Below are 26267 nucleotides of genomic sequence, written 5' to 3'. Positions count from 1 at the left end.
AAGAATTAATGCATTTTTATATGGTACTAAAGGTGAGTGTTGTGGCCCATTAGGCTCTTGTTAAAATTTAAAAATCGTCTAAAACTTTTTTAGTTTAGACAAATAATCGAAAAATGCTTTCATGACGTTAAGAACTATGCTCCATTGTTAACATTTGCTTGGTAAACGACGTCATTAAACTACATAATGCGTAACATAAAAATACGTGAAAGCGATCGAGAGGGTGTTGTAACTGTTTCCGTCGAGTGATATAACTGTTTCCGGCGTGTGACATGATGACTGTTTGTGGTGTGATTCAGCATTCTTCAGGGTTTATATATATCTTAATGTGAATGACATGAAGTCAATTGAAACTAGATACTTTGCTATTCGAAGAAATGGCGTGTCACCCCTAACTGACCTTTATTAGTTTCCATGGTAAAGGAAGATCATGCGCAGAACTACACTGGCATGGTATTTAACATCACAATGAAGGTTCTTTTAGATTGTAAAAGCATTCCAGGGACCATTTGTTAGGGGAGACATAATTACAGTAATTTAGATGTCTTAAAATTCAAATACATGCAAGTTTCTGATATTAATTTTCTAGATCAAGAACCCGATAAATAACAGTCACAGACAAATCATCTACAAAGGCTTTGTAAGTCGGCTTTTTTAATAATTAAACCCTCACATCCAACAAAAAGAGATTGATTTACTACATGAAATAGACACATTTATTACTGTAAGAAGCGAAACGCAGAATCACGTGACGCTGTTAGTTTCTGTCTTTGACGTGTCAGTCTTCCGTCTGCGATTTGTTCGGTGCTGAACCACCAAACGAACTGCGCTGGTTGTGAGCAGGACAACACAAGCATCTGTCATCCTGAAATGACAAAAATAAAATATGAAAAAATCTTTGCTTGGATTGACAACTCTTCGACAATAGACTCGGTTCTTACTGATCAAAATTGTGCTTTTTTTCTAGATGTTGTTTCTCCTTTGCGAATAACCGTAAAATTCTCCCCGATTCTCTAAACAAAATTGTTTTCTTTTACAGGAAAGTGTATTTATTACGTAAACAGGTAGACAAGTCAACATCAAACCATATTATTCTTTACATATTATTTTTTCATTTCGGTGAACGGTCATAGAATAAAATGTTAAAATAAGCCCACCCAAAAAAGAACTACTGTAATGTTCTTAAAGTAAATGGTATTTTTGTCCAATGAAAAACATGGGATCAAATTTAGAAAGATAATATTTAGCTTCTGAAGAAGAAAGAAGAAAATGAAATAAAGCAACAATAAAGACAGATTTTTTTCAGAATAGGAAATATGTATTCCCTGGGGAAACTTTTTCTCTAAGAAAGGATGAATCTTGTCTAAAGTAGCATGCTTGTCGATTTTCTTTCTACAATATTGATGTTTAAATTCTGGAATACTTTTTGTGGACCCGAACCTGGCCAGTGACCTCGAGAAATGAGATTGAACACTGACCATGACGCTAATATTCCCTAACTATAAGATAGAGCTTCATATACATGACAATTTTATCACACATATTACAGTATTATCCTATCTAATCCGTCATGATTGCTTTAATCAATGGTGGATCACATCTTCAATCACAGCATTAGATAGAAGATTCCATGATTACGCGCTTCAATTATACAGGAATTTTTTTTGAAAAAAAAATTAATGTAAGGGGAAAAAAGCACCACTATGAAACAAGATGTGTTTGTGAAACACTGATGCCCCAGTATGGCTCTGCTCATGGCTAAGGTTAAAGATTCTCAAGAGATTGAAAATATTGGTACCACAAGGAATACATCTATGAGATATAAAAGCCCTAGCAACAACCATTCAAAAGTTACGGCCAAGGTTAAAATTTATGGCTAAGGTTAAAGTTTTTTCAGAAGTAGTCAAATTCCATATTTGCTGATACTCATCGGAATGTCTTGTCAAAAGAAATGCACCTGTGAAATATGAAAACCCTAGAACTAACCGTTCAAATGTTATGGCCAAACTCAAAGGTCAAGGTCAAAATAGTTGGTACCTGAGGGAAGGTACCCTCACAATAGACCTGTGAAATATAAAAGCCCTAGCCCTAACAGTTCAAAAGTTATGGCCAAGGTTAAAGTTTTTTAAAATTATGTCAAATTCCAAGGTCAAGGTCAAAATTGTTGGTACCCAAATAAAGGCCTTATCACAAAGAGTACACCTGTTAAGTAAGAAGGCCTTGCACAACTGTTCAAAAATTATGGCCAAGGTTAAATTTTAGTAAAATTTTGAAAAAAAAAAAGTGGGACAAACTCCAAGGTCAAAGTCAAGAGGTCAAATATGTTGGTACCCAAAGAAAGGTCTTTTCACAAGGAATACACGTGGAAATATAAAAGCCATAGCCCCAACCAATCAAAAGTTATGGGCAAGATTAAAGTTTTTGCAGATAAACAGATAAACAAACAGACTGACGGACAGAGCAAAAACTATTTACCCCCGAATCTTCGAATATATGGCCAAAAAATATATTTATTTGGGAAATTAGTGGGAAAGCAGATTTGTTTCATTCTATTATTCGAAATAATTATCTGTAAACCGTTATATTGAAAGAGGTCGTCGCTTCCCTTTGTATATAACAAAGTATTTAGGAATGTTATCCCATTGGGCAAAATTACGGATCATATGATAAGTCCTGAAAATAAGATCGTATGTGTTATATATAAGTATTTATTTGAGTAGTTTCGTACAAGTAGTCAAACGAACTCTTGGATTTATTGTATTAAAAATATAATTGATCTCTGTGGATACCCAAATGCACGGAATGAACAAGCTTTTATAAATATTAAATGCTTTAAAACTCTAGTTGAACAACGTCTCAAAGATCAGTATATAAATGGCAAAGCTACAAACACGATTCGTCCAAAGATCATATACATGTATATAGTATCTTCAAAACAGTTTGAATTTGAAAAAAAAATGTTTAAAATATTACTAAAAAATTTAAAACAATTTCAATTAAATTTAGACTGCAAATCATCGTCTTCCAGTTGAGACAGGGAGATGGTGTGGAATTCTATTCCACCAAATGATAAACTTTGTAATATCTGTAATAAGGGACAAAAAGCAGATGAATATTATTATATTCTAGAATGTCAAATTTTTTTCCAGAAAAAAAAGCATCTCCTAAAAAGTATTGTAACAGACGAATTGTTACAATTTTTTTTAGAATTATTGTAAACTGATGACTCCAGAGTATTAATTGAATTGTGTAACTACATATCTAAAGTATATGGACAAGTCTGTCCACCATTATTATTTTTATCTACCCAACTTTTACGTATTTCCGCTATTCCATCTTTTATATTGTCTTTGTGTATATTGTACATTGAACCTCGTGTACCACTACATGTATGAGGTTTGAGAAATTAAATTGAACTTGAACTTGAAAGATTAATTATTTTGATAATAAATGTTTATTTTCGAAACGTGCACATTGCAGAGGAACTCAGGTATATTGATCAAAATTTCATCCATATTGCATCCAAATTAATCCACATGAAATTAATTAATAAAAAGAGACGTATAATTAATTCATTTCTATCATAGTGTTAGTTTGGTAAATCAGTTTTTCGTAAGGCCAATGTCATAAGTTAAGAACCTCTGATGAACAGTATATTCAACTCGCCCTTTGGGTTCAGCAAATACTGTCATTCTTTGGTATTTGTCAAGAATAAATATTGCGTTACAATTCTTTTAACGAATAGAGGACCAAAAAAAAAAAAAACAAAACAAAACAAAACAAAAAAAAACAAACAAAAAAAACCCCTCTCATTCGAATATACAGGTTGGTTTATAGTCTACATTTGATCTTTTGTATACAATTTAAATTCATTTAATTATTAATTATCATTTTTTGTTGTTGATTGTCGTAACACCGTCCCCTGACGTAGCACAAGGTTGCACCATTGTTATCTAAATGTGACGTAATTAAAACTTGATACCAATAACCCGTGTTAGAACGCACTTTGAAAAATTACGCACTTGGAAAATTTTTTTTTCAAAGTGCGTTAAATTTGGGAGCAGGTTAACACACTTTAAAAAAAAAAATTCTTTTCAAAGTACATTAATATTGACCATATTAACGCACTTTGAAAAAATGTACATGGCTTGGTCGATATTCTTTTAGGTATGATAAATAATTATTTGAACCCAGTTGGATAACTTTTCGGTGATGACGTCACTTCAGGATTTGAGATATAGACTTTATAAAGACTTTTAGAGGCTGTCTTGTTTTCAAAAGTTCTCGTAAAATGTTATAAAATGGAAATTGGTCTTTGAGGGATAATGGTAGAATGATTGTTTAATAGCACAATTTCGTTTCTTTCTTTCTTTTTTTTTTCTATTTCATCCAATCTGTAATTAGTTTGGTAGATGTAGAAGTCGATAAGTGACTTAAAGCATCGCGATTTTTCATAGGGAAAAGAGAGCAATTATGATTTTTTCATACCATGAAAATGCTCTCTACTTATCTATCAATCTATCATATTCATCTATCTATCTATTGTGAACAAATACAAATGTATGAAACAATGGTTGACTCATTTGTTTGATAGTAAGAAAAATAAACCCTAGCCACATTACTCACTCGACTGAAATTTTTACCTCGTTCACTAATAACTTTTTCTAAAAAAAAAAAATCTTATAAACAAATGTTATGCATACTTCTAAATCTGCAATTTGATATCATAAACAGGCTAGACATGTCAAATAGAATGTTTTAATTACCCTGTAAATGGATTGCTTTTTTTCCGAGGAATCATTGTGGATACATTTTGAATAAGAGTTATGCCCTTAATTCATCAGTTTTTCGAAAGAAATATAACAAAATAATACTATTACTAAAATCTAAGTCCAGAATTTTTGTTTTATACTTTTTCAAAGTGCGTTAAGTGTCTCCATGGTAAAAAAGAAAATGTGGATGTACACTCTTAACGCACTTTGAAACAAATTTTCCAAGTGCGTTGATTTTGTCCCAAATTTAACGCACTTTGAAATTTTTTTTCAAAGTGCGTTGATTTTCCCCCAATTTTAACGCACTTTGAAAAAAAAATTCAAAGTGCGTAATTTTTTTCAAAGTGCGTTGCCACAAACCTAATATATATATAATATAATTGATCGTTAATGGGATGTAGCCTGACGTTATATAGTACAATAGTAACAAACACACAAATATATAATTAATACGATGTCGAAAGCTCATCAGAAACAAATTGTGATATTTGATAATAAAATCAATATTCATTCCTCATATAGGGCTCCATAGTTGCGTATTATTTGCACATCAGTCACTTCTGTACTTTTGCTAATTAGTGATTATAGCGTACATCAATCTTACATGGAAGGAATATTTCCATCAATATTATATGCGTTTAAGATGAAATCTTACCTGTCAAAAAATCGTAATGTCAACTGTTTCTGAATATCCTCATTTATTTTCTGCTTCCAGAAATTGTATACACGGCACACTTTGATTAGAGAAGCAACACAGAGTACAACTGTTAAAGTATAACAAAGGTACAACAGTCTGTGAAGAAGACGACCTTGTTGAACGCGATAAAAACTCAGGAATGATAGAGAATTCGGTAAGGTGATGGCAGATGGGAACAGAAGTTCCAAAGGTTGATTTTTGTCGCTACAATCAGAATTCATACTAATAACTTCACTATCTGCTACGTAACCACTACCTAGATTTCGTCTACTAATTCTTGTTATTCCTGAACTATTAGATGAAGCAGGGCTAATGTTGTGTTTAAATTCTAGATCATTAACACCCAAAGTATCAGATTTATGCAAATTGCAACAAGATCGTGGAATTTTTAGAGTTAATGGTGCAGAATCCGATCCTTCTCGGGGAAATGACATTGACCTATGACCTTTTCTGCAGTTGGGTATTCCCTCACAGTCCCTTTGATTCCTCAAAGCAAAAGATTCGCCATTGAGCTCGTCGAATAAATTTGTGTCTGACGTTCGTTTGACACTTTCATATTTACATTCTTCTTTTGTGAAATTACATGCCGACGATTTAGAAACCCATCTGTAAAGTGAGATATGTCTACAGGTGCTGTATTCCACGGTCGATGACTTGGTTTGTTCTGTCAAACATTCAGAAGATTCTGAGTCACTGACTAATTTCACCAAGTTCCCGCAATTTCTTAGACGAGGGGCTTTTACGCGCTTCATAGAAGACTCGCGCGAAGAATAATTTCTTTTTGATAGCGTATGAATGCTAATTTCACGCTTGACATTTCTTAATTCTTTTGTGTATTTGGAAAGTTTTGGAGCACTCAAAATAAAACATATCATATGATAGAACGCGTAACAAATAAAAAATATATCCGATAGAGTCATCAAATTCATGTCAAAACAGGTAATAGATTTTAGGATTTGGAGAGTTATAGCCAATAATATCATACCGCAGGTAGTGAGAAGAACACATTTAATTCCATTATATTGAATCGGTCTAACATCAAGGCGAGTCAGTCTTAGAATTATAACTTGAGTCAGACAGAAACAATTTATAAGGAAAGGGAAAGACAAACTTCTCACTAAATCAGAATACTGGCTTACAGATTCAAATAACAGAAGAACCAAGGATAGAATGGAACAAAGGTTTGTTATTTCTATGTATATGACTAAAAGAAATACATCCAGAAGCTTAATTGTTCTTTTTCTGTAGTGTATGAACAAGAGTCCATTTGTCACACCGATCACCAGAAATATGCACAGAAATACAGACACAAACACTAAAAGTTTCCAGGAATAGCTCCACTGCGTATCTCTCACCAAACCAGACGAAAAGTTTACCCCCGTGAGGTTCATGGATGTTCTATAAAATTTCCGTATAGTTTTAGGTCCCGGATTAGCGAGGATAAACGTTTTTCATTTCCAATAAACAAAGCGGTCATCCAGCGTCAATAAGGATTCCCAGCAGCTGTCATCAACACTCTTCTTATTGTGGTTAACAGAAACAACACTATCGTCCCTTCACTATACAAGTACATCTTGGCGGCCTTAGTAATTCCTTAAACTAATGTGAATACAATACTGTATTTCTTATTAAGTCATCATCGATCATATTTGGAGAACTGTCTGCACCAATATTCTCACCAACATCGACAAGAGTGCTGAATATCGGTTTATGAACCTTTCGTAATTGGTATCACTTGTTACCCCATGTGTTAATGGATGCCTCTGTACGGTAATTCTGAGAGATGGATTCTAATGAACAAGCTCCATGCAGCACAGTTTTCACACTTTGGGGAATAGGATATGTCAAAGTGTTGCTGCAAAATACAAAACTTGAATATCAATGTCCTCTCCTTTCAAAGCACATTACGAACTCGAAATCAGATGCTTCGATATATTCGTTCAGTCTTTGTGAGAAGGACCTGTTGGCCCTTTCTATTGTTTTCAGTTAAAAAACTGCATTGTTAGTTATTAAAACAATTTAAAAAAACAATAATGTATCCTAATTATTTACATAATTTTTCAGAATTTTCTCTTTTTTGTGAAAATTATATTCAGAACTGTGACATACCAAAATTAAAGCTACATGTACAAGGTATTGCAAGAGTCTCGTTAATCAATACAATTGCGGTAAACAGTGACTCATGTACAATCATTGCTGAGCAAGTTTTTCAAGAATTTCAGTTTACAAAATATTTTTCTTTCTATTTTCATTTCGTGCATATAATAAATAAAACACTAAAACATAGAACTTTGAACAAATCTATCTAAATGGGTGTACAATGCTTCAAAGCAAACAACAATTTTATATGCTTTGACCAATTTGGATAATATGGACCAATAGATACCGGAAATAAGTATATCATCAGCGCTGGTTCTATTCAATTGATCGACTATTTCCTGCTATTACAATCTTATCAGTTGTAATTACGATACAAGCCTGTGTTCAGCAGATGGCTTACTATTCATTTTTGTTTCATAATTCATTAAAACTAACATATAAAAACAGAAAGATTAAAAACACGTTGAGACAGTTTCTGAAGTTTTGAAATGCATGTAATACTTTATTTTAAAACATGTGTCAGATGCACTTAATTTTCTTTTTAAAAATATAATTTTACAGATCAAAATGACGTGATATCGTTCAAATTCAGCAAATCAAAAATACGTAAGGATTACTGACAAATATCTAATTTGCATTCGATCGCCGATATTCTGTAGAGAATGTAATGATGATATGTGGGTGTTTAATTCATTTCGAGCATGTAGAAACGAGTCGATAAATAAAATCCGGCAAAAACAAACTTAATCATCTCACTCCTCACTCTTCATTCACTTCCCAGTATATTATTTCATTTACTTGCAATTCCAGTGCAAGCAATTCCAGCAAGATCGTTGTATAAAAATTATAGAAATCAATTCACAATTCAGATACATGAACGCCTATTTTCTCTCCGTTACCGTAGGCAAAAAAATGAGTCTAAGTACATGTAACTTGAAGAGAAATATTTTCATGTTACCATTTTAAAAAGAAATAATTTCTCTGATGTTCTGAATCTATGAATGTTCTGGATATTTTTTTTTTCAGGACTATATTAACTTAAGGTAGTACATAACAAAAACGCCTAATTATTCCTATATGCAATTTTTCTGATTTTTTTTTTAATTTGTTTTAGGAATTACAACCTCTAATTATGTCAGCTTTGAAAAAAAACTGACCCTTCCTTTTTTCATGTATAATTTCAAAAATAGCATATCAGGCTTCAATATGAATAGTGTGAAATCAAACATCTAACAATTTTCCTTTCTAAATCTTAAATATTACAAATATGAAACTCTTTTTAAAAAAGATCCATTTGTGAATAAAATACAGTAGAATACTGTTACTGATTTCTTTGTGTACACCATGGTTTAAAAATGGAATCTAATAGCTTTGTGAGTGACGAATCTATGAGTAAATACGCTACATTGTAAGGTTTCTTATAAGAAAGGGTATAATTAAAATTACAATCATAAATTTTAATGTTCATGTTTAGACCATACACATAGGCATGTAGCTTTCGTTATATCATCAGATTGTTTGCCTAACAAATTTTTGTTCCGCAGAGAATTCAAAAAGTTTAAAACTATGTTTCTCAGTTGTTAATGCAGTGTGACTATGTTTGATACGTAAATGTTGACCCTCTCGAATAAGTAAATTTTACAGATTTGGAACTGCCGATGCGTTTAAAATATTTCCAGACATCAAAGATTGAATCATTATTGCTAACCATGCTGTATTTTATTTAAAATTCGTACTGAATGCCAATCATGGCGTGTCCCTGACTACCGCGGGTTGTAGAGTAGGATTTCCCCCATAGTCAGCTTCCCCCGGAATCTGTACAATTAAGCTTGTAGAGTTTATGTATATAGGTGTGGTACGTTTTTTTTAAAACATGGTATTCCTTTTTCTGACAGTGTCAAAATCTGTATTATAACAAGTTTTTAAGTGTATTTAAAGTAGATTCAAAATTTTATTACTTTATTTTACATTTAACAATCCGGAAGACAAGCCCCTATGCTTATAACGTCCAATTCTTCGTTTTTGTGGACCCCCCCCCCCCCGAATATACCCCCGGGTCAAAAAATATTTTTATGTCTTTTTTCATAAACTATTCTTCTAGTACACATTTACAATGTATTCCATATGAAAAATCCATAATACTGCGGGTATGATTTTTTAGTAAAACGTTAATTCTGCGATATTTTTTGGATTTTTCATATAGAATACATTGTAAATGTGTACTAGAAGAATAGCTTATGAAAAAAGACATAAAAATATTTTTTGACCCGGGAGTATATTTTTTTTTTGGGGGGGGGGGGGGGTGTCCTGTCCACAAGTACCTGTGTTCTTGACATGTTCGATATTGTCAAAATGTTACACAACACATGATGTCTAATTTAGCCTTTACTAAACAATTCTAATAAATTAGAAGATATAAAACAGATCACCAACACTTCGTGAGACTGCAGCAGGTTTTCGGAGGACTTTATAAAATTACATAAATCTACTGCTGCAGTCTCACGAAGTGTTGGTGATCTGTTTTATATCTTCTAGTTTATAACTTTAGGTACAGACCCTATTGAATACCTTTCGGTATCCACACGTGAGAATCTTCCGCAATTTGAACCTCAGGATGTTGGTCTCCAGTTTTTATTGTTTTGAATTCTAATAAATGTAATTTTATAAAGTCCTCCGAAAACCTGTAATAACTCTCCACATGCCCCTGTGCTAAAAATAGTGCTACGCGACTTTTAATACAAACGGGGATTAACTCTAAAACTTTGAGCGCGATCGATGCAACAAATTTTCAATTGAAAGACGAAACAAAAAAAAACAAAACAAAACAAAAAAAAAAAAAACAAAACAAAACAAAACCAAAAAAAAAAAAAACCGGGGCGGAACATTTTGAGAGGGGCGGGCGGGGCCTTAGGAAATTATGGTATAAGATTTGTCCCCTCAACCCCAGGGGTGTAATATTGGATTCGAAAGCAGAGAGAAAATACTCTCTTAAAGTTTTGCTAAATTTCAACTTTTTAGAAAAAAAATACCCACTTTTAAATCTATGTGAAGAAATTTTGGAACGTTTATTTATGCACGAACTATTTTCTTTTTAACATTCTTCGTAAAGGGGACGAAAATCGAGAGTTTAGCCGCGATTTTTTCTTATATTTCGCAGTGAAAATACCACTTGCAAAAAGATCACTTTATTTAAAGCATAAATATAAGTTTTCACTGCTGAAAAAGAAATAAATTGGATACTTTCTACGAGCTATAATGATGAACAAAAAATCGTCTTACGCTCGGTCTGTTAATTTCTTTCCTTTGTAGAACCTGATATTTAAGTAATATGATTAAACAAGAGATTGGCACAAAATAGAGAATTATAAAGAAAAGTCTGAAATACAGATTTCCATCATAATGAAATGTAACTGAAATATTTCGCATCTAATGTTTTGAAAAGAGGGAAGGAATCTAGATGACACAGTGCCCTAAATATTACAAGACGTAGTTAATCTCCCATAAGCCCAGCTGTAGAAATTTAATTTTGCAGAAGAAATGCATCATGTGCATCATGTTAGCATGCAATTTTAAACATTAAATATTTTTGTCAACGTAATGGATTAACACTTATTGGTTGATCCGTTTCTAAGGCGATATCCGTAAAAGAATGTTTCTTTTTAAAAACGAAAAAAGTACAAAAATGCTGTTTTCATAAATTCTGGAAACTATAATGGAGCGGAGAAGTCTTGCTATATAGCGGAGAAGAATTAACTATATTTATTGAGTCTTCTTACCAAAGAATGGCTATAATGCGAGATTTGCCCGAGAGAAGGCTCACTAAATAGCTGGTTTTTCGGGAAAAGGGCTTACTTTATAGCCAAATTTTTAAGGGAAAGGCTCATCATATAGTAATTTGCAACATTATTTTGTTAAAAACATTCTGATTGTACACACAAGTACTCTGAAGTTGACATTAAAAGGTTTGAGTTTTTGATTGACAATATCTATGTAGTTTTTGGAGACCAGGTCTTTCAGCAATCTGTCGGAACTCCCTTGGGTACCAATTGCGGCCTGTTATTAGCAGACCTATTCTTGTATTCGTATGAAGTAAAATTTATTTAAAATCTTATACATGACAAGAAGAGAACACTTGCTGTGGCCTTCAACTCGACATTTAGATATATCGACGACGTATTATCAATTAACAATAGTTTCTTCCATTCATATGTCAACTCGATATATCCCAGTGAGCTTGAAATAAAAGATATCATACAGTCTGACACACCTGTTTCATATTTAGATATTTTACTAGAAAAAGACGTTGATGTTAATCTAACAACCAAGCTTTATGATAAACGTGATGACTTCAACTTTTCAATCGTCAACTTCCCTTACTTATGTGGCAATATACCCTTATCACCTGCATAATGGGTTTATGTCTCTCAGTTAATTCGATACGCAAGAGCATGCTCTATGTTTGAACAATTTCTAAAACGAGGCAAGTCATTGACAAATAAGTTGATGAAACAAGAATATCAACAGTCTCATTTAAAGTCATCATTTCGCAAGTTCTACGGTAGATATAATGACTTGTCAGCAAATACAATCTATCATTAAGTCAAATGCTGACTGACGTTTTTCATAATAATTGTTAGGCCATTATTTACACACTGAATCGTCTACGGATTTTTCTGTTTTTTGCCTATCATGACAAGGAGCACACTTCGGGTGTGACCGGTCGGCAGGGGATGCTCACTCCTCCATGGCACCTGATCCCACCTCTGATGTTTTAGAGGTCTGTATATGTTCTGCTTCTGATTTGTATTGTTTGAATGGACTTTTAGGCTTGAATACTGTTCGTTATCTCCGTATTTAATATCCAGCTTTCCTTGAGAAGTCTCGCTAGCTATGGGGGTTTCACCATACAACACCGGTATACATGAAGTGTTTCAGAGTAAAGCTGTACAATTCTACAATTAATCAGCTTGATATACGAGCATTTTCTGAAGTACAGAGTCAAACTTTATTAAATTGTGATCAATTAGCTAGGTTGGGGCCGCAATTAGATGGTCAATATTAAGTACATGAAGGGAAAAAAATCATGTCTAAAGAACAGCAGGGTTACAATGAATCATATTAATATGCACGCCTCTCCAAACAGGAAAAAGTCACTTTTGAGGCATGACCCCTTGGGCTTAGTTGATGCCATTATAGTGTTAAAATTTAATACTTGATTATAAAGGAGAAAATCTGTTTAAAAAATCCTCACAAGAACTGTAGAATCATAAAAAGCTACCGGTAAGCACCGTAAGTAGGTGCATATTTGTTCTTGTTACAGCCCATGGAGCAAGGAATTGGCCATGATTTATTCAGAAGTATATCGACATTCACAAGCCATCTTGACTGCAATTGTGATGAATACTGTAAAGTAAAATGCTGACATCATGGACTTTTTTGACAACAACAATAAGGGGTTTCATCTGTCTACTTGAACAAATGTTAAAGGCGAAGATAACGAATAGTGATTTATTTCATAAATTCGAATTCAGTAAACAAAACAAATCATGCACAAGGCAAAAACACGGACTCATGGAAAAACCAGAGGTGGGATCAGGTGCCTATAGGAGGAGTAAAGCATTCCCCGTTGACCGATCTCACCCGTCGTGAGCTCTATGTATTGATCAGGTAGACGGGAAACTCTGTAGTCAAATTTAGTATAAAAACAATGACCCAAGAAATGGTATGAAATATGTCACACAAAATGCCACCCAATGATAGGTTTATTTACAAACGAGGTCTTTATAACGACCGTATAATTTGCAAAAAGCTGACTTTAAACGGGGTTGTTGAAATCCTAGCAACATCAACTTATTTGTTAGCTTGCCTTGGTTTAAAAAAAAAAGATCTTATTCAGAGCATGCTCTTGTGTATCGAATCTGTTGGGATACATAAATACCATTAAGCAGGTGATGCTGGAATATTGCTACATAAACAAGAGAAGTTGATGATGGAAAAGCTGAAGTCATTCTTATTTTTCAAGAAGAGTGAATGATGTGCCCTAAGCCCATTGCTTTGTTTTGTGTTAAATACTTTGACCCCATACTATGGTCTAAGGGGCAATGATTTCAACCATTATGTACATGTATATACATTTGACAGGGAAAATATTTATCTTTCGTGGCTTTGGTTCCTAAGAAAAAGATAAAATTCCCCACCTTATTTTCATCATTTATTAATTATATGTCCTTAACAAGGACATAGCCTTTCATTGCAAAAACTTGAATCCTATTCATCCAAAGTTGTTTTCTGCCAAGTTTCGTTTAAACTTGTCAAATGGTTCTTGAGAAGTTCAAAATTGAAAGGTTATCAGAGAAAACTTTGATCATCATTTGAGCCTTTATTGTGCTTTGAACAGTCAAAACAAAAACAGACATTTCTGTTGAGACTTCAGTTATACTGGTTTTTAGCTCACCTGAGCTGAAAGCTCAAGTGAGCTTTTCTGATCACCCGTTGTCCGTCCGTCCGTCTGTCTGTAAACTTTTCACATTTTCAACTTCTTCTCAAGAAGCATAGGGCCAATTTTAAACAAAGTTAGTACAAAGCATCCTTGGGTAAAGGGGAAGCTAAATTGTTAAAAAGAAGGGCCAAGCCCCCTTACAAGGGGAGATAATCAAGAAAAGGCAAAAATAGGGTGGGGTCATTAAAATATCTTTTTTTCAATGAAACTTATGTGGAAGCATTCTGGGGTAGTGTAGATTTTAAATTGTTAAATCATGACCTCCGAGAGTAGGGCGGGGCCACAATAAGGAATCCAAGTTTTTCATTGAAATATATAGAAAAAAATCTTTCAAAATCTTCTTCTCAAAGACCACTGGGCCAGAAAAGCTGAAACTTATGTAGAAACATCCTGGGGTAGTGTAGACTCTAAATTGTTAAAATCATGACCCCCGGGGGTAGGGCGGGTCCACAATAGGGAATCCAAGTTTTTCATTGAAAAATATAGAAAAAATCTTTCAAAATCTTCTTCTCAAGAACTACTGGGCCAGGAAAGCTGAAACTTATGTGGAAGCATCCTGGGGTAGTATAAATACTAAATTGTTAAAATTATGGCCCCCGGGGGTAAAGGGGAGGGCGCAATAGGGAATCCAAGTTTTACTTTGAAATATATAGAAAAAAATCTTTCAAAATCTTCTTCTCAAGAACTACTTGGCCAGAAAAGCTAAAACTTATGTGGAAGCATCCTGGAGAAGTGTAGATTCTAAATTGTTAAAATCATGACCCCCGGGGGTAAGGGGGGCACAATAGGGAATCTAATTTTTACATTGAAATATATACGAGAAATCTTTAGAGAACCACTGGGTCAGAAATGCTGAAATTTATGTGGAAGCATCCTGGAGTAGTGTAGATTACAAATTGTTAAATCATGACACCTGGGGATAGGATGGGGCCACAATAGGTATTACATGGGGGAAAGTCTGGTGAAGATCAGCAGGGCCAAAGTTACTCAGGTGAGCGTTGTGGCCATAAGCCTCTTGTTACTTATAATACAGGATCATAAAATCAAGCTGCGACATTTTGAAAGATTTTCACGTAATAACTATCCTTTTTAACTAACCTGATCCAAAGGCGCAAGTGAAACCTTATGATCGAAGAGTGTCCGAAGGCCGTATGCTGAATTGTCTTATCTGCAACTTTTCACATTTTGAACTTCTCCAGAAACACTGGACCAAGTTTAACAAAACTTGCCACATAACACACTGGGAAATAGGGTATTAATATTTTTTCACATGAAGGACCAAGTCCTCTTTCAAATGAAGATAATTAAGAAATACATTCAAACCTTAAACTAGTTATCTCGAACTCGATGGGGCCGAGAAAAAGCTTAGAGATATTCGAAGATTCGAGATATCGAGGGTAGAATATTTAAATAATGATTGGTTTGGACTTCCAAATTACTTCCAAATATTCATGGTATTCGAGATACCAAAGTTCAACTGTAGTGAAAATTTAGTGTATCATACAAAATCTTCTTCTCCAGAACTGGGTAAAAACGACAAAACGTACGTGAATGCTTCATGAAATAATGTAGATTCAAATCACTGACAAAGGAGTAGGGTTGTGCCTGAATGACTTTTTAAAACCTGTGACATTTTGATAACTAACACTTCTTTCACCAGTAATCTTACTGGACAGAGCTTCTGTACGAAAACTTGGGAAAATCTGAACTGCAAATCTTCTAATGTTGTCTACGGAATAGAATGTAATCTTTGTGGACTTGTTTATGTTGGTGAAACCAAGGGATCACTCAATAAAAGAACATCAGGTCATAGATTTCAGATAAATAATGGGGGTCAGCAACTTTTATACAAACATTTTAATTTACCTGATCATTCAATTTTGTCAATGAAAGTTAGAATACTGGAAAAGATTTACCACCACACAAACAGTCCATCACTGAGTACACCTTTCCGTAAACAAAGAGAAGAATTTTGGATAAGAAAGCTAGGGACAGCCTTTCCCTATGGATGTAATGACAATGTCGATAGTGTTGGAAATCTTTCCAGTCCACAGTGTAACAATGTAAATGTGATGGGACTTTTTAACCATACACAGAGACGTAAGCGTAGTCATGGGCATCGGTCTTACAATAAACCTTTAATACACGATGTCTCTTTTGATTCATTACTACCTTACGTAAATCAACAATTAGGGTTACATCATATTCGCACCAAACTTTACTCTGTCCCTTTGAAACTTTTAAATAGTCTTCTTGAAAAGGTCAAGGAAAGTCCATTTTTGGATTCCTCGACACCAGAATATAGGCTCGGATCTGTAGTTATGGATATTGCCAATCATAGGCTTTTTAAACCCCCGCGTTTTACTGAAGAAAATGCAGCTAAAACAATCCGTTTTTTCCTTAAACTTCAATATGCCAACAAAGGAATTGACGCGGTTAATATAAGTAATGTCTTGTATTCCACCATATTTCAAGTTAAAGACTACACCTTGTATTTCCTACAAATATACATCGACTATTGCTTCCAAACTTTTTAATTACAAGAAAACTTTACAGGGCCTGGATATCGAATATCTGAAACATAATCCTCCATCGTGTTCATGTTCTTCTTCACCCTATAACTATAGTCCTGCTGGACACGTTATTACTGATGACGTAAATATAGTTAATAATGAGGATCTTAGATCACTAATTTTAAAAGGTCCTAAATTTAGGGAACCCAGATCCTTCAACTGGCGTAAGAATTTCATAAATATTATGGATTCTGTAGAGGACTACGCCAGGCGATGGGCCAGACATGAAAAAGAAGACCTTGACACTTTGTCAGAATGGATTAAATGTATCAGATGTATGTTAAAATCGCGCATTAAAAGATTGAGAGGCAATATGAAAACCATCTATCCTTCTGTTTTCAATAATCCAGAAGTGAAAAAAGAATTAGATAGATTACATGATCAGTACGTACTGGTCCCTGCTGACAAAGCAGGTAACAACATTGTCTTTGTTTGTAAGGCTCATTATATTAAAAGTATTTTTGAGGAACTTGGATTTAATTCTACAAGTGGTAATCCAACTTATACTCATAGTTCCCTTTCTAAGGAAGAAATTCTTCAAAATCATATGTCAGTTTTGAATATTTTTAATATTCCAAACAACCAAACTGAATTCGAATTACCATATTTGTATTGGATTCCGAAACTTCATAAAAATCCTTACAAACAAAGACACATAGCGGGTTCCAGTAAATGTTCAACCAAGCCTCTATCTTTACTCCTCACTAAGATATCAACAGTGGTGAAGGAGAAACTTCAAGAGTACTGTGCAACAATATATTCGAGAAGTGGTGTAAATCAGATGTGGATACTTAAAAATTCCAAGGAACTTTTGGAAAATTTGAAATCACAAGATTTTACCAAAATCAACAGCTTACAAACTTATGACTTTTCAACTTTATACACAACCATTCCCCACGATAAATTAAAGTCCAGGCTTTTTGATATCATTGACAGCTGCTTTTTCAATAAAAATGGAACTCGTAAATATACTTACCTTGTCATTGGTCATTTGCAAAATTATTTTGTTAAAAAACATTCTGATTGTACACACAAGTACTCTGAAGTTGACATTAAAAAGATGCTTGAGTTTCTGATTGACAATATCTATGTGGTTTTTGGAGACCAGGTCTTCCAACAATCTATTGGAATTCCCATGGGTACTAATTGCGGCCTGTTATTAGCAGACCTTTTTTTGTATTCATATGAAGCAGAATTCGTCCAAAGTCTTGTACGTGAAAAGAAGAAAACACTTGCTGTGGCGTTCAACTCGACATCTAGATATATCGACGACGTATTGTCAATTAACAATGGCTATTTTCATTCTTATGTCGATACGATATATCCTGGTGAACTTGAGATAAAAGATACCACAGAGTCTGACACATCTGTTTTATATTTTGATATTTTACTTGAATAAGACGTTAATGGTAATCTAACAACCAAGCTTTATGATAAACGTGATGACTTTAACTTTTCAATCGTCAACTTCCCTTACTTATGCAGCAATATACCTTCATCACCTGCATACGGGGTATACATCTCTCAGTTGATTCGATACGCAAAAGCGTGCTCTACGTATGTACAATTTCTAAAACGAGGTAAATTATTGACAAATAAGTTGATGAAATAAGAATATCAGCTGTCTCGTTTAAAGTCATCATTTCGAAAGTTCTATGGTTGATACAATGACCTTGTCAGCAAATACAATTTATCATTGAGTCAAATGCTGACTGATGTTTTTCATACTAATTGTTAGGCCATTATTTACACACTGAATTGTCGACGGATTTTTCCGTTATTTCCCGATTATGACAAGGAGCACACGGCGGGTGTGACCGGTCGGCAGGGGATGCTCACTACTCCATGGCACCTGATCCCACCTCTGATGTTTGGAGGTCCGTGTTTGCTCTGCTCCTATTTTGTATTGTATAATGGACTTTTGAGCTTGAATACTGTTCGTTATCTCCATATATTTCATGCTAAAAATAGGGGTGTGGCTGTTGAGCAAGGGGAGATAATTAAAGAAGTGTTAAAAAAATAGTGGTTGCTAAAAATCTTCTCATTAACCACTCGACAGATTATCAAGTCTTTTACATAAGGAATACAGGGTAGTTTTCACCCCCGTTTTATTTTCGCCTCATCCGTCCTCGTCAAAAATGGGCGAATTGAAAACGGGGCGAATTAAAAACTCAACTGTGTTTTTCATAATTCAATAGTGCGAAAATTACATAGACAAAAACAACTTGATTTAAAATTCTTCAAGGCATTACCCTAGGACAAAAGCCTTGGTCTCAATGTGACTTCAGGATAATTAATCTTGTTAGTTGATGCTTCTTAGGACCTCAGGATACCGTATAACGGGTATTTTCTGCGGTTAGAAATTTTTGCGATTTAACCCCTAAAAGATAGCAAATTAATTTCTGCGTTTTCAATTTCTGCGGTTGCATTATACCGCAAAAAATTATTTACTGGGTATGATCACCAAACTCTAGGAATTATCAGATAGCTGTCATGTTTACGTTTTATAAATTCATTGAGACATATTGATCAAAGATGCATGACAACTGATATTGAGCTATTAAGTTTAATTAAACTACTATCTTTTGGTTAGTCTTTGTAAAAGTATGTCGAGTCCCAATTGAAATGAATTATTGCCGTATCAGTCCACCCAAACAAAAATAAAAAATCTTTATTCTACATTGTAACACACGTTTTATGCGATCTATTAAAATATTTAAATATATAGATAATTAATGCATCCAAGCCATATTCTAAAAATTCACTTTAAGTTAATTGCCATCAAAATTATCCTGGTGTTTATATTTTAAGCTCAAACAAACATTACATAATCAAGTAACTAAAGTTGACCGTATACAATCATAGGTGCCATGTGCATTGAGGCGTAACTAATCCTGTCAGTCGTCTGCATTGTGTGAAATGCACGAGACAATCAAGCCACATTGTGTATACAAGCAGTAATTATGGTCTCAAGATAAAACACAAGATTGAAAAAAGTGTAAAAGAAAGAAAGAAAAGCTACTATGTGTTGTTTGCAGCTATCGGAGTTTGGGCTAGTAATTGCGAAATCTCTTTTAATCATTTACATGTACATGTATATCCGTATAAAATAAATAGGTACAAGAAAAGATTTTTTGTATAAACTTATTAAATTGATATTATTTACATGAACGTTTTGATTCAATATTGTTTGGACAAATCCTGACATCTAAAATCTTCGAATTTCGATGACACCCGAATTTTCTCGCTAACGAGGACGTGTCCACTCATGAGTCTGCGGACGCATCGTTTTTAAGAACTTGCGTCCCAAATAATTTTGCTGCGTCCAGTACGCAGGTTCTTGCGTTAATGAGAATCCTGTGACATATGCACCACTTATCATACCTGCATGTATAAAATATATATCTGAAGAAATATTGAAAAAAAATATTTTGCGATTGTAATTTTTGCGGATTTGTCCCATCCGCAAAATTCCGCAAAAATTGGACAACCGCAGAAAATACCCGTTATACGGTATGTTGACCCGAAATTAGGTCACGGTGACATATTTTTGAATTTTGCAGCTTTTCATTTTCAAATTCTTTTAAATGCATACCTTGGAGCTTGTGACGCTAAGGAGCATCAAACCTTGTCAGGTAATGCATATTGAGATTTCGGAGCGCTTCAACTAAAAAGTAGGTCACAGGGACCTTTTTTCATTCATTTTACTTCTATTCATTTTCAAAATATTGAAGTTAGATATTTCGAATACCAAGAGACTTGGAGTTATCAAACCTGGTGTACCTTGTGCCCTGGTGTATGTCAACAAAAGTATGAAATATATGGAGATAACGAACAGTATTCAAGCTCAAAAGTCCATTAAACAATACAAAATAGGAGCAGAGCAAACACGGACCTCCAAACATCAGAGGTGGGATCAGGTGCCATGGAGTAGTGAGCATCCCCTGCCGATCGGTCACATCCGCCGTGTGCTCCTTGTCATGATTGGGAAATAACGGAAAAATCCGTCGAACTTTTAGTGTGTAAATAATGGCCTAACAATTAGTATGAAAAAAGTCAGTCAGCATTTGACTCAATGATAAATTGTATTTGCTGATAAGGTCATTGTATCGACCATAGAACTTTCGAAATGATGACTTTAAACGAGACAGCTGATATTCTTATTTCATCAACTTGTTTGTCAATAATTTACCTCGTTTTAGAAATTGTACATACGTAGAGCATGCTCTTGCGTATCGAATCAACTGAGAGATATATACCCCGTATGCAGGTGATGAAGGTATATTGCTGCATAAGTAAGGGAAGTTGACGATTGAAAAGTTAAAGTCATCACGTTTATCATAAAGCTTGGTTGTTAGATTACCATTAACGTCTTATTCAAGTAAAATATCAAAATATGAAACAGATGTGTCAGACTCTGTGGTATCTTATATCTCAAATTTGAAATTTTCAAATTTTCCAAAAAATCCTTGGAATTTTTAAGTATCCACATCTGATTTACACCACTACTCGAATATATTGTTTCACAGTACTCTTGAAGTTTCTCCTTCACCACTGTTAATATCTTAGTGAGGAGTAAAGAAAGAGGCTTGTTTGAACATTTACTGGAACCCGCTATGTATCTTTGTTTGTAAGGATTTTTATGAAGTTTCGGAATCCCATATAAATATGGTAATTCAAATTCATTTTGGTTGTTTGGAATATTTAAAATATTCAAAACTGACATAACTCCTGAATTTTACAGTTCATCATTTTGAAATCCTCTAGCCTATATATTTTGAACACAATACTTTTGATACATCTTGTGCTTTACATGATTTGTCAATTCTTAAGTAAACCAGTGACCTCCATTTTTGAGATTAAATCAAATTTTATCTTGATACAAAGAAGTCAAACTTTTATTAAACATTCTGGCAGATTTACATGTTAGTATTAGTATTATTATAAATATATTTATTTATATATACATGTATATACAAAATTATATGTATGATTTCTTAAAATGCATTGATTTGTAAATTTCACTAATGTTGAATATTTTGAATGTACATATTTAACTGTGACCTAATTTAATTTAATTTAATTTTTGTCATTTACATGTAGGGAGAAGGCTTAATAAGTTTTTAGAACTTGTGCCCAATCCCTCTGTAATTAAAAACTACAATAAAATATGTTCAAACCAAACCAAAGAAGTCTTGGATCATAATACATTATCAGCTCAGGTTCCTTGGGGCCATGAGATATTGTGGCCAAAAATTAGGTCACAGTGACCTACTTAGTTGAATGATCATTATTCGGTGTAGTATCTAAGAATAAAAACCAAGGCGCCTCGAATCTCAGTTTCTCTCCTTTACACACACAATTCCCTCTATTTCCTTTTTCACTCTGTCCCCTTGTGTCTCTCTCTACTCTTCGCCACCACACACACACGCACACACACAAACACACTACTTATCACTCTAATCATACATTTATAATTTATGTTTGTTCACACGTACATGTAGGGAACAAAAAAACTAGCTGTGCTGTGCTCTATTTACACTAAATAAATGAATGTAGGGGGTGTGATATGGACTTCAAGATGAGTGTATATGATTCTAGAACCCTTTATCGTGTTGGGCTCCTGGTCACACAGAATCTGGTATTATAGTTGTGCTGTACAAGACATAACTTGCTACTTAATCGCCGTTTGTTATAGCACTGGTAATACTTGATTTTATTTTTCAATAAATAACACGTAAGAAAATAAGACTATGACCGTTTTTACAATTTTCTGTAAACATTTGCTAGGGCTATTTGACAAATTGTTTTATCAACATTCTAACGTATTCTTTCAATTCTTATTTTTCTCACATTTATATAAATAATTATGAAAAAAGTAATGAAAAAGTGGGGTAAAAATCCTTCAATACGTCGAAAGTGACATTTCTGCCAAAAAGCTAAAATCTTGTACTCCATTTTTTATGGTTTAACTCAGACAAAACCTCGTCAATATCTTATAGGACATTTTTTTGCTAGGTTCAAAGTAACCTTGGCAACTTACCCTAAAGTTTTAACCCAACCCCCAACCCCCCAACCCCCCCAAAAAAAAATAAAAATAAAAAAAAATTGAATGACAAAAATATTCGAGAAAACAACTATTACGTTCGTAACTATGGTAACAAAGTATTGAAAATCAATAATTTTATTCATTTGATTTGATCAAATCAGAACAATCATACGTTAAAATGTATAATAGAGGAAGATCCTAGTACATATTATGAGGCAGAAATGTAATAATATTTATTGGTTGCTATGGCAATAAATTCTAAAAGGAATTTCGTGTAATCCACTGCATGTTTTCATGTTTCTACTTTTTAATAGAGCACATTTCAGATGACTACAACTAATTTTTCAAGTTAATGATGTGGTTTAAAATTCTGCATTTCAAAACGTTCAAAACCTATTATTTAAAGAAAAATGTTGATAAGGAAATTATCTGAAAAAAGTGTATACAAATGTTAAGTTTAGTTTTCTTTGACTTTTTAAATCAATATATATATAAAACAACCTACCTAACTTTCAATTCTGACCACAATACATTCTCTAAATAGAGAAAGCTTCTGCAGAAGAAAACTGGCCGTTTTCCCTTCTTTGTAACCATAGCAACACTATTCTTTCCTTAATCAAACTTGACCATTATGTATATTATGTAATAATATAAGTCCTAAGCCGCTCTCTGAATTATGACTGATCTTGCTCTTAACCAAATGACGTTTTTTTGTCTCTTTTGAAATTGCTTTTATTAATCAAGAGACAGTAGCAAATTCTTAAACATATAGAACTGTTATCTTCAAACTACACATTTTTGCAAATTGTCAGAACATCTCCAATTTTTGTTACATATAATGTACCTAGTTTCAAACATATGGACTTCCTTTTGTGATATTTTAATGCATTTTGTGCATTTTGTGCAAAACTGACGCTGACTAAAAATCAATAGTTTCTTACCATTTTACACCAGAACAGTATTTTCTTGGACGTGCTGCAACATACAAAGGTAAATATTTTAATACCTAAAATTTATGTGACATTGAAAACAAGAGGCCCATGGGCCACATCTCTCACCTGAGTAACTTTGGCCATGCTGTTCTTTACCAGATTTCTCCCCTTGTAATACCTATTGTGGCCCCACCTTACGCCGGAGGTCATGATTTGAACAATTCAGATCGAATTTACACTACCCCCAGGATGCTACCACATAAGTTTCAGCTTTTCTGGCCCAGAGGTTCTTGAGAAGAAGATTTTTACAGATTTTTCTTACATATTTACATTAAAACTTGGATTCCCTATTGTGGCCCCGCCCTATCCCTGGGGGTCCTGATTTGGACAATTTAGAATTTACACTACACCAGGATACTTCCATATAAGTTTCAGCTTTTCTGGCCCAGTGGTTCTCGAGAAGATTTTTAAAGATTTTTCTTACATATTTCAATGTAGTACTTGGATTCCCTATTGTGGCCCCGCCCTACCCCCGGGGGTCCTGATTTGAACAATTTAAAATCTACACTACCCCAGGATGCTTCCGTATAAGTTTCAGCTTTTCTGACCCAGTTGTTCTTGAGAAGAAGATTTTTAAAGATTTTTTTCTTACATATTTCTATGTAAAAATTGGATTCCCTATTGTGGCCCCGCCCTACCCCCGGGGGTCCTGATTTGAACGATTTAGAATCTACACTACCCCAGGATGCTTCCACATAAGATTCAGCTTTTCTGGCCCAGTGGTTTTTGAGAAGATTTTTAAAGATTTTTCCTATATATTTAAATGTAAAACTTGGATTCCCTATTGTGGGCCCGCCCTACCCCCGGGGGTCATGCTTTTAACAATTTAGAATCTACACTATCCAAAGATGCTTCCATTTAAGTTTTAGCTTTTTTGGACCAGTGGTTCTTGAGAAGAAGATTTTTTAATGACTCCACCCAATTTTGGTCTCTTCTTGATTATCTCCCCTTGTAAGGGATCTTGGCCCTTTATTTTAACAATTTAAACTCCCCTCTACCCAAGGATACTTTGTACCAAGTTTGGTTAAAATTGGCCCAGTGGTTCTTGAGAAGAAGTTGAAAATGTGAAAAGTTTACAGACGGACGGACAGACAGACGGACGGACAAAGGGTGATCAGAAAAGCTCACTAGAGCTTTCAGCTCAGGTGATCTAAAAACAGCAAAGTTTCAAAAATTTCACGTCGCCTGCGTGGCGCAGTGGTTAGAGCGTCTGCTCTAGAGTCGCTTAGTAAGGGGTTCGAATCCACTGCGGGACGTGGAGACAAGTCCTTCGGATGAGGCTGTATAAACCAAGGTCCCGTGTTGCAGTAGGTGTACATGTTGGCACGAAAAATATCCCTCACTGCTCAGTGGCCCTAAGTGCCGAGAATAGGTAAAAATTTGCAGCCCTACAGCGGCAAGCGGTGGCGTCTCCATGCGAGTGGAAAATTCTCGAGAGGAACGTTAAACAACATACAAACAAACCAAAATTTCACAAAGACTTTTCGGGTAGGTCCCCCCTTAAACAATAAATTTCTTTCATCATTTTACATTATCAATCACTGGTTTATTGTGTATAAGTACAGATGTCAGTGGCAATTTTTTTTAATTGCCCCAACAATATATATGATTCAATGGATGGCGCCAAGGTTGAGGAGCCCTGGATTCACCAAACTTACAAACATAAGATATTAGTAATTAATACTTCACTGAACATAGCATACGTAGTACATATATAACATGTTCAAAACATTTGAAGGGAGAGTAAAATTTCTGTGTAAACGATGGTAAATTATGTTAATAATTTTTGAGCTAACGTTATCATATTAATTAATTTACTAATGAAATCTGAGAACTTTATATTTGTTGTATCATATTCATATAGGTAAACAAATAGAAAAAATGTCTTTTTTCAGCGAAGATTCAATGGACTTTTTACAGTTTAATCGGTTAAGTTTTATTTCTATTTATTTAGATTAATTTATAGACTTCTCTTTTTTAAAATTTAATTTTACATTCATCATTTGATTTGCTTTACAATTCATCTCTCATTTCAATTCATTTATCTAGCTATTTGATTATAATAAATATTAATAAGGAGCTCAGTATGTTTTAACTTTCCCATGTACTTTTAAGATTTTTTTCCCCCTTAACCTTTTCGCTGTTTCTTCGGATCATCAAAAAAGTATAGATTGATTTAAAAAAAAAAAAAAAATCTTTCAAAACTGTTGTAATTTGTTTTTATTTTGACAGTAAATCTTAAAAAATTGACTTGACTGCATGTGCTGTACCCGTTTTAAATTCTATAAACCCAAAATTCATCTCGGTGAACGTTAGATGCTCATGCCAAGACATAGTTTTGAACTTTTGCTCCTAAATTTGTGCCCGAGCTGTCGACGTCGCCTAACTCTTGTTTGATATAATGGTATGAGTTTTTTAATTGGGAATTATTTTTAATTTTTGTAAAAAAGAATTACTTCCTTTGTTTGCCAAGTATTTCCTTTCTCTTTCAAAATATCGCAGAGTCAATTTGATTTAAGTGTTTTGATAAGCCAACATTGTCTCGGGCTCATTATTCTACTATATGTTTGGAATTTCATCTACTT

The 26267-nt window shown here is 33.9% G+C and overlaps 1 protein-coding gene across 1 annotated transcript; it reads right to left on the bottom strand.

The window, feature by feature from the left end:
* Positions 1-637: 637 nt before the first annotated feature.
* LOC133206217 (uncharacterized) lies at positions 638-6958 on the bottom strand. Its single transcript, XM_061342160.1, has 2 exons — positions 5428-6958; positions 638-865 (listed from the first exon to the last, which is right to left on the bottom strand). The coding sequence occupies exons 1-2, from the start codon at positions 6858-6860 to the stop codon at positions 745-747; spliced, it is 1554 nt and encodes a 517-aa protein (XP_061198144.1). The 5' UTR covers positions 6861-6958; the 3' UTR covers positions 638-744.
* Between the last annotated feature and the right edge of the window lie 19309 nt (positions 6959-26267).

This window comes from Saccostrea echinata, unplaced genomic scaffold, assembly GCF_033153115.1.
Source record: "Saccostrea echinata isolate AGI-Se365-2 ecotype Australia unplaced genomic scaffold, CSIRO_AGI_Sech_v1 ptg000054l, whole genome shotgun sequence".
Lineage (NCBI taxonomy): Eukaryota > Metazoa > Mollusca > Bivalvia > Ostreida > Ostreidae > Saccostrea > Saccostrea echinata.
Note: the sequence above shows the minus strand (reverse complement) of the source record. Positions and strands in the feature narration are given on the sequence as shown.